Here is a 9760-nt window from a genome sequence, read left to right as displayed (position 1 = left end):
TGGATTTTCAATAACTCTGATTTTAATGGAAATGCCTACAATCAGCATAGTGGTGTAGAGCAGGATTGTGGAGGGGTAGATTCCCCCTCCCTCAAAGAGCTAAGCAGTGCGATCTTTCTACCAGCTTCTTAACATGAATTAGTGCTTCCTATCTACTGGATTTCTATAGCGACTCGGGATTTTAAAAAGGAGTTAAAGTTTTGTTTCACATTAGAGAGTCTAGAATGGTTCATTTAAATTTGCTTTTGATACCCGCAACCAAGTAACTGATATTTCTAAGGTTTTTTTCCTACTTCTTGTCAAAACATTATCACATTTTGTGCTTTTTTCCCTTCAGGCAGCTATGATGTTCAGCTCTGGAGTGTTTTGGATGGGACTTCTATGTATTCCTATGACAGCTTTACTTTTTGATGTAGTATACAAAGTGTGAGTACAGAAATGCCAAGGTTTACGGGAGAAAATACTGACTTTTAAGTGTGTGTTCTAATTACTAATATAAGAAAACCAAATGAAGATCGGCTCTGGTGATTATATAAAATTATTTTTCACCTTGTTTGTTTTTGACAAACTTTATGACAAGTGTTACTAGTATTTTAAATGTTTCAATAATTATAATGTCTTTTTAATAAATATTTATTGTTTCTAATTTGCAAGAACAGCTGATAAAATGTATTATTTAGACTTGCTTTATAATATTTCTTCTTGTAAAGCTTAATTTTAAGTCATCTGGGAAAATGGATTTGTAAATTGAATGGTTATGTAAGTGTTAAAACAATCTGTTCTGCTACTTTCAAAAAGAGTAAATCTGGCAGTATTTTGTATTACTTACAGAGTAAAGAGAGCTACTTTTAAGACACTAGTAGATGAAGTTCAGGAGTTGGAAGCAAAGTCTGAGGATCCTGGGGCAGTTGTGCATGGCAAGAGGTACTGTAAAAATATGTAGATCATTGTCCTTTTTTTTTTTTTTTTAAAAAAAAAAAAGCTAAATATTTTCAGCCTTATACATGTATCAAAGACAAAAGGTTATTTTTCAAAAACCATGCAAACAAAAGGCATCTGTAAAGAGGTTTCAGGTCTACTGAGCCTGTATGTTTTTTCATATGCTTAGATGTAGGTTTTGCCAAAGGCGTTAACTGATGTGTTTCTTTGTAGCTGACTGTTATGTTTTTAGTTAATATGTATAGAACAAACTTGAGGTACAATTTTAATTCTGTCACTTTTGGCTGTGTTAACAATTAACATAAAGTGAGTTCAAACCTGCCTCTTCCACTAGTATAGTTATAAATTGGGCCTAAGCACACACACACAAAAAAAATAGAATACATTTTTAAAATTTCCTTGGTAGCATAGAGGAAAACAGCAAAATCTGTCTAGGATTTGCTGAAATTGAATAGAACAAGCTGGCTTTGTACCTAATGCCAGTCCAGGGCAAATAAATTTGACAAAGTTATTTCTTACCTCATATAAGTTAAACTTAAGACTCCACAAGAATTTCCTTGTTACATCCTCTGTCACGGGTCAGGCAGGTAATTTGAAAAGGGAGAAGATAAAAGTGAAAAATTGGACAATTTCTATGTGTAAACTCAGCATAAAGGTGTGCACTCACTAAAATACTTGAGACTTTTTAACCCTTGCTGAACTTGTAGCAAGCACTTGCTGAACAGGAGTATGAGTTGACAAAGCCCCTCTCTCCCCAGCTTCCAATTCATTAGTGCCATTTGACTGAGCTAGAGCTTTCTTTCCTCGTCTTCATTTTCATGAGTTTTATGAATTCCAAAAAAAGCCAAAACTGTTGATACTTTATTTTCCTGTTCATTCTTCCCTTTGGACTGCTGGTTTTTTAGTATCCTCATGGCAGGGGCTTAGCCAAGAAGGCTTTTTTCCTACCAAGGTATGCATGGAAAGAGACCAGAAAAAACAAACAGCCACTTCTTTTATTGTAGGTTCAATTTTCAGGAAGCATCTTTTGTTCATAAAGATACTTAAGTTCCCTTTTTCCTTCAATCTTACTGTATCCCTCCTCCAGTTCTGTGGGAATCAACTTACTAGGATTTACCAGGTTGAAGACCAATTTACATTGGATACCAAGGTGATGACCACCATTTCTAATGGGTGGGATATCCAGCTCCTGTGCGTGTTTGCTCCTACTTATCCTTTCTTTTCCTAGAAATCATTTTCACAAGAATGTTTTGTCTCTAGTGCAGTTCATCTTCCCTGGCACCATAGACAAATACCAGGAGAGGTACCGTGAGGCCTGGAAACTCATCCCATCACCTGTGGAACACCTAGTCTAGTGTGATGGGCTACGTAGGAGCTCATACCTGCATAGTGTCTCCCATCAGGCTCTATATTCTGTCTTTGTAGCATAGCTTCAGACTGGAAGTACTGCAGAATCCCCTAGTTGATGATAATTCCTGCATCGAGCATACTTTTCCTTCGTCACTGCAAGATGCAACTAGTGCTTGCAAGAGTAAGTTCTCTTACCTTTAAAGGTGATCTACATTGATTGTTATGGATGCCTCTCTCCAGTGGCAGCGCTGATTCAGGCAGCTTCAGGGCAAGATCTTCCTCCAGATTGACCAACTCATATATCAATGTGCTGACTTTTGAGCCAGAAGCAATGTATGCTGTGCGCTCTTTTGCAAAGAGCAAAAGTTGTAAAAGAATAAACTGCAGAAAAGAAAGCAGATGTTAGTACTAGGCAGTGCTAAAAGGGGAACATCTTGTGGATGTAGAAGAAAGTAAGGTAATGTACCTTTTTAGTGTTCCATACTTGCTTTCCCAAGACTTCTTGTATTCCCCAATTCAGCTACTTTTACTTCAGTTGTCTAGGCAGTATGCTCTTCCTTCACCCTACAGAATGTCTTCCAAATCCCATCTTACTTAGGTAAGAGGAACTTGGTGTTTTCACCACTAGTTTTATAATTATCTTTTTATCCCACAATTAAGTAGTTAAGAGGGCTTCATGAAGGTTGTTTAGTTACCTGCCAGAATGTCTTTCTTAGATCCATTCCTTCTCCACAAAGTCATTTTTAGGCCTGTATTATTTGAAGTATACAAGCATCCACCTAACATGCAAATCAATGGATGTTACACATCTTAATATCTCTGAAAGATTTATTCCCTCCATTACTTTTTAAAATAATATCTTAATTCAGGTGATAGAGCCAAAACTTCACCCTTTATGGAGAAAGTATTCTTTGTTGAAGGAATGGTCTGATGAACTGACTTACTTGCATCTTCAGAAATTTGATTGAACTATTGTAAACATTTTTGAGTCTTCTAAGTTGCAGAAGCCTGGATTAACTAGATACTAGTGCGGAGTAAGTAGTTAAATTGATAAGGAATGTCCTCTACATCTGTTTTAAATACAGAGACTTTATACATGTCTTTATACATTGTACATGAGACTTTTTTATTCTTAAATTGTAGTGCTTTTCATGCAAGAACAAATAGTTATTTTTTAAAAACTTACTGTGTATTCTTCAGCACCAAATAATACCTTTCTAGTATGCATACCTCTGGAAGTACCCTTTTACGTCATAGCAGAGTAAGGGATTTGTTCTCATGAAATGCCAAAATAACCCAAGAAGATATAAATCACTGCTTGCTTAAGAAGTAACTGGGAAGTAATGAGAAAGATAACTCACGAACTTCTCCACTCTGTCCATTCCCATCTTAAAAATGCTACAACACAAAGTAAGAGGCTCAGCTTCCACAGATAACAGGTCAGGATTCTACTATTGGCTAGATGCTGTAATCAGACTGTATCTGAATGTTTACTTTGAAGTATATTAGTGTTAATTTTTATTGTTGTTTTTTCACCTAGAATATATTTGTTGCAGATTTTTAGAACTGCGTTGACCTGATACTGCATGCGTTTAAATACAACTAAGATTGTAAGGCTCTACCTTTTGATGTTTTGCCATCAAACAATCTTAGGATGGGAATTTTTTATTTAAATTCTAAATTTACACTTTCAGCTGTTTTCTTAAAATTCGGATAAAATTGATATTTACATTGAAATAATTTAAAATACTGTTCTTCAAAGATCTTTATTGTATTTTAGCATATGCTTTAAAAGTAGAACATGCTAATATAGTCTTAAAATCTGTCATCCCTTGTATTTTTACAGTGCTGATTTGAAAAGGTTTTTAGACTGTTATCATTGAAGGCTCAGGAAGAGCATTCCTGTCCTGTCTGGCTGTTTCAGTGTACATAAGGATGTGTAATGAGATATTTCCCCAAAACTGTCCAAAAATACTTTATTCTTTCTTCTCTAGGCAACACATTGAAATTGGTTTTATCATATGTATTTGTCAGTTAAGGAAGAACATGTCTTGAGCAAGAAAGTGTGAATTTTGCATGGTCACTTTTCCAACAGAAAGTAAACTTCCATGTTGGAGTAGTATTGACTTGAGGGTGCCTTGATAGATAATAGATAAATAACAGAGCAGCTTCAGTGGATTAACAAATCTGTGCCACAAAAAGTATGATTTTTATCATTAGAGCCTTTGTAATTGAAATGCCACAAAGGCATTTCTACTTAAAATTGAAATGACTAAGGTAAAAGGATATTTTTTGTATATAAACCATTGTTCAAAAACAGTTTTTCTGATACCTTGTATATAATGCTTAGGCAGAAACAACAGTATTAATACTTAGTACAAGAATATTTTTACGGAGTTGAATACTACATAGACTAACAGTAACATGAATAACAGCGCAAACTTGCGGAAATGTCTTTAGAGATGTATAGATGTATACTGCAAATGGTGCTTCATATAATCATTGTTTTTCATTCAGTCCACTTGGAAATTATTTTTAGACCAGCTAAATGGTTGGTCAGGAATATATAAAGTAGTAATTTTTTTTTCTAAAAATGAGATTAATTGCCTGTGAATCTGTACATTTTATGTTCAAAAACAGTAAATATTCTGCTTGTCCATATAAGTATGCATAATGAGCATAGGAGTTTAGTTACTATGATTTATCATTGATTAATTATGTTTTCTTGGCTTTGCATGTAGGTTTTTAAATATGCTTTTGAATGGCAACAGGATGATTCATAATAAAGAGCCTGCAGTATTTCAAGTACAGTAATAGAGCAGAATTTAATACCTGAATAGCTGGAAGCACTTCTCTTTTCCCAAATGTATTTCCTACTTAATTTGTGTTTTCTGTACCAGCAATCAGATCTGTGCAGTGGAAACTTCATTATACATAAACTAAGAAATGTGCATACTTCATGTTCTTGTAAAACTTAAGGAAGTATTTTCAGTGCTTACCATTTAAGCCATCTGAACATTTCATTCTGGAACACATGCAAAGAATAATGATGGTACCAAAAATGCTAGAATAGGCCTGCTATATTTTTAGTAATAGTTATTAGATAATAGTTTTTTATTAGAAAGTAACACCAAAAATTTCATAGAAATTTGCTGATTTCAACTCACATTAAGAAGTCCTTCTCAGATGTATTGCAAAGGAGATACAGTTGATAACTGTATCTAAGTATTCACTTGGTCTTCCACCTCTTTTGACTTCCCATCTTACATGAAGATATTTATTTATTCACTTTGTGTTTCCTTGTGGTTTAAACCTCAGTCCATAATTTTTATTAATCTTGTCACTTCAACAGTTTGCAGCTCTGAACTAAAAAACAAGGCTCCTACACAGCCTAGAGGAGCAATTAGGATTAAAAAAAAAAAAAAAGTCCCAAAGAGTTAGCTTATGTAAACACGGAGACTAAGGTATGTCTCAACACTCCAACCTCTCCATTCTTGGTTCAGTCAGCAGATGCCGACTGCTTTCCTGGAATTGGTACCTAATTCCTTTTTTTACAAGGAAGTCTCATTCCATCTTTTCATTCAAAACACAGCCACAGAAGCAGTTTCCCCTGCCTATCCCCTTACATTGTAGATTTTGCAGTTAGCATTCCTCTATGGGTGTGGGAATAGTAGGTTTATTTCCCTGTTTCAACTTAGAAGAGCCAAGCTTTCACATCCTGGTATATGCTTTAACTACCAGACTGGAGGGAAACAGAAAGGGGAGATAGACCACTAGTCCCTCCAATTTAACACAGTGGTTCAACTTCAAGTATAAGTACATACTCACTGAAGAAAGAATGAGCATTTCTAATTTAATGGTTTGAATGCTAATCTAGTAAGGGAAGCAATCTAGTTCCATTCCTTGCACCACTTAGTCTGGTCGGTAGCCTGGGAAGGTAAGTCTGTTGAGCTAACTGACAGTAATATTAAAAAGTAATTTGACTGATCAAAACTTAGTAATGTAGACATGTGAAATCTGTTTTACTTACTACATCCTTACACAAGAGACAAATTTGGTAATCTAGCAAAACTATAACAAAATCAAATCACTATATACTCAGAATAAACATAAGATACTTTTTTTTTTTAAGTGAACTGATTTTTAGACCATTTCACATGGGGAGGGATTTTTCAGCATTGGAAATGTTTCAAATGATAGGTTGGTGTTTCTCTGAAACACAAGCTCTAATTCACAGTGAATATCAAATCTAGAGGAAGAAGTTGAAGGTTTTGTGTGAGTTTTTTTTAACATAGTCCCTTGCACATCTTTGATATCTTATCAAAATTGTCAGATTTCAAAAGCTTTCTGAGCTATGGCTAGTTTGCCTGTTATTTATTTAGTAATGTACAGTCCTATTTGAGAGAACTTTGTAAGAAAGATGGACGGTAAAGAAACCTGATACCTTCACTACTACATTCAGTTTGCAGCACTCAGCTGATGCTTGAGTCTCAGTTTAAAAACTGTTTAATACTTCTGTTTTCTAGTTGGGCTGAAATGGAGAATCACTTCAGTCACACTAAAGCATAATAAACGCATAACACAACAGACTCAGTACTGCTGAGAAGGAAGGAGATGGGCTGAAGTGACCAACCTCTAGTAGTAAGAGTAGTCTGTTATTTGGGTATGATCTCCAGGAAAACACCTTCTAGAGTTTCATGGGGAATACACCTTGCTTGAATACTTTCCATGGAAGTAATACATTTCTGTACACACAGCTGATGGCCATGGATGTGACTTTCCCTCCATCTTCTTTTTCCCATCCCTTTGGCGTACAGTAGAGGCTAAGAGCACTGTCTTACGTAAGAAAAAGACGGTAATTCAGCCTGGCACTAATCAGGCCATGCTACGTCAAAAAAGCCAGTGCCTTCCCTTTACGCCACATGTTTCTGAAGGAGCCACACTCAAATGTTTACGATATTATTCATTTATTTGTATTGTCAGCGCACAACAGTGCTTCAAATGGATTTTTTTGCCTGTGCTGTGACGAGTAAAAACATTACCAGGGATCTGGACTTCATAATCTGCCCTCACAGACGCTTTTAATCATCTTCTTAACAATTAGTTCAGGTGCAGTTGAGAAGGAGAATGGACAGTTTTCATTTAATAATTATTTCTCATTTAACAGACTCAAAGATAAAGGGATACTGTAATTAGTAAGTAAATATTTTTCACACGTGTCCACTTTCTTTCTAGCTTAACTGAAAGAGCCCAACTACTGAAGAATGTTTTTAAGAAGAACCATGTGAACTTGTATCGCTCTGACTCTCTGCAGCAAAACTTGCTTCGTAAGTGTTCATTGACAAATAAAAATTAATATCCATTAATAATATAGAAGTAAAATTCTACCTTTCACCGCATTGGTTTGTAGTAAAGACGCAGTATCCTAAACCCAGCAGACCATGTTTTTTGCCTGTTGGTAGGTTTCTCTTCATTCCTAAGACACTGCACAGAGTTCTTTCTGCTATTTTATAATTGCAAAATTATGTAGGAAATGGCACGGTTTTTCTACCTACTGGTTGCTGAAAAGAGGTTTATTCCCATCTATTGACCTTTGTTAAGTTGTTTTTATTAAAGCTTTAACAAAAAAATCAGATCAAAACTTAATTGGTTTCTATTTTGTTCTGTATCTGCAGATGGCTATGCCTTCTCTCAAGATGAAAATGGAATAGTTTCCCAGTCTGAAGTAATAAGAGCTTATGATACCACAAAACAAAGGCCTGAGGAATGGTGAAGGAACACAGCTCGAGATTTAGGCCTTAGCAGTTCCTTTTGTGAGACAGACTACTAGATCTTTGCTGTGAGCTGCGACCATGGCCCAGTTATCAGAGATTTAAAGATCTATGATGGTCTTGTTCCATAAAGTTTGGATTTGTGTATTCAGTAGACATAAGCACTGTGCAACTATACTGTAACACACCATCTCTAAATTTTTTTAACAAGTATTTGCTTAGCCTTTGTAAACAGATTGGAATTTACCTTGTATCTTGCCAGCTTGCTTATTTTACAATGAAGTTGAAACAATACTGGTCATATACTCGGAAGGCAATGGTCAAATCGCTAAACATACTTTACATTGACAGACCATTAGCATCTGTGAAGGTTTTTAAGTGTTAATGTAATTAAATACAGTTGATAACAAGCCTTTGATTTCAACAAGTGCTGAAAAAAAAATAGTATCTTAATGGTGTTAATTCACCTTCTTTGAGAAAGCTTTTGAGTCAAGATGTTTATAGATGTTTGTGTCAAACTAACCTAAAAACGTTTGCCAAAGAAGTTCCATAAATGTTTTCTGTTGTTATAAATAATTTGAAAGGAAATTAACTCCAGTCCTGATCTCAGAACTGCATGCTTAAGTCTCCGCACTTGAGGAGAAAGGTTTACAGTACAGTGAGTCTAATTTGAGTGGCCTTTATGGCATTTGCTTTCAAAACTGCAAGTCTTTGCACCTTTGGCCTTATACAAGCTTTTCCCTTATTTTCATTTAGTATTGCGTATGTTGAAAATGGCTGCCACCTTGTAAAATTGAGTACACATATTTTGTTCGATTTTTAAGAATTGCTCTGCCTTACTTCCCTTTAGCAAACTTTAATTATTTTTGTGATGCTTAGTTTTATCTGCTTACACTGTAGGTTCAAAACAAAGTTTGTTTTAACTTATTTTTAAAAATTACTTAAATTTTCAACATTTTTATACTAAAATTATTTTAAATGCATACATTGAAATAGCAAAGCATGCCCTTCGCTAGTCTGTGGTGTGTACTGTTTTATTTGCACTAAAGCCACTTCCTATGAAGGTGTGAAATACGTTGCAGCAGCCTCTTTACAACTTACTGGTCATACAGAATACCTATATACTCTCACCTTTAATGAAAAATGGAGAGGAAGTGACTACAGAAAAAGACACACACCTGGTTTAAGGGAAAAAAAGGGGGGGGGGGTGTAAATGAGAACATTGTGATAACTTTTTTAAGTGGTTATACTTGGTATTTCTCAGCTTACCACCTAACAACCACCAGGTTTCAAACTAAGAAAAGCTACTTTAACTTCAGAATTTAGTTAAATCTTGTAGCTTTTTGGTCCATGTTTAATCCTGAGTTTAAAAGCCACCATAATGACATTTAAAATACATTTCTCTATAGTAGCAGTTGGTTTTATTTTTAATTAAATTTCTGTGCATTACATAGAAATTATCTTTTTTTTTTTCTTTGAACGGAGATCAACTAGATGGAAAAGCAGAACAATGACATCCCCAATGATCTGTTAAATTAAGAATTTCCTCTTTGCTCTCCAAATCATCCACTTTCAACTTAAAAGTAAAAAGTCATCTAATCCCATCTTTTCTCTGCCCTCCTTCATTACCCATATACTTAGTAAAGGTGACTTTACCTCGCCTTTCATCTAACTAAACACTTAACTTACAACTTTATCGC

At 35.0% G+C, this 9760-nt stretch overlaps 1 protein-coding gene across 4 annotated transcripts in view; it reads left to right on the top strand.

Moving 5' to 3' along the window:
- ATP8A1 (ATPase, aminophospholipid transporter (APLT), class I, type 8A, member 1) overlaps positions 1 to 9127 on the top strand; it is a 113475-nt gene extending 104348 nt beyond the window's left edge. For all 4 annotated transcript variants that reach the window (XM_010574476.1, XM_010574478.1, XM_010574475.1 and 1 more), the window contains 4 exons: positions 338 to 426; positions 832 to 924; positions 7525 to 7616; positions 7965 to 9127. In XM_010574476.1, coding sequence (XP_010572778.1) covers positions 338 to 426; positions 832 to 924; positions 7525 to 7616; positions 7965 to 8062 — 372 coding nt within the window. In that variant the 3' untranslated portion in view covers positions 8063 to 9127. The remainder of the gene's footprint in view (positions 1 to 337; positions 427 to 831; positions 925 to 7524; positions 7617 to 7964) is intronic.
- The last annotated feature ends 633 nt before the right edge of the window (positions 9128 to 9760 follow it).

Source organism: Haliaeetus leucocephalus, unplaced genomic scaffold (assembly GCF_000737465.1).
Source record: "Haliaeetus leucocephalus isolate CR32 unplaced genomic scaffold, Haliaeetus_leucocephalus-4.0 Scaffold439, whole genome shotgun sequence".
In the NCBI taxonomy this organism is placed as follows: domain Eukaryota; kingdom Metazoa; phylum Chordata; class Aves; order Accipitriformes; family Accipitridae; genus Haliaeetus; species Haliaeetus leucocephalus.
The sequence above is the reverse complement of the archived record's forward strand: the minus strand, read 5'-3'. Positions and strand labels throughout refer to the sequence as shown.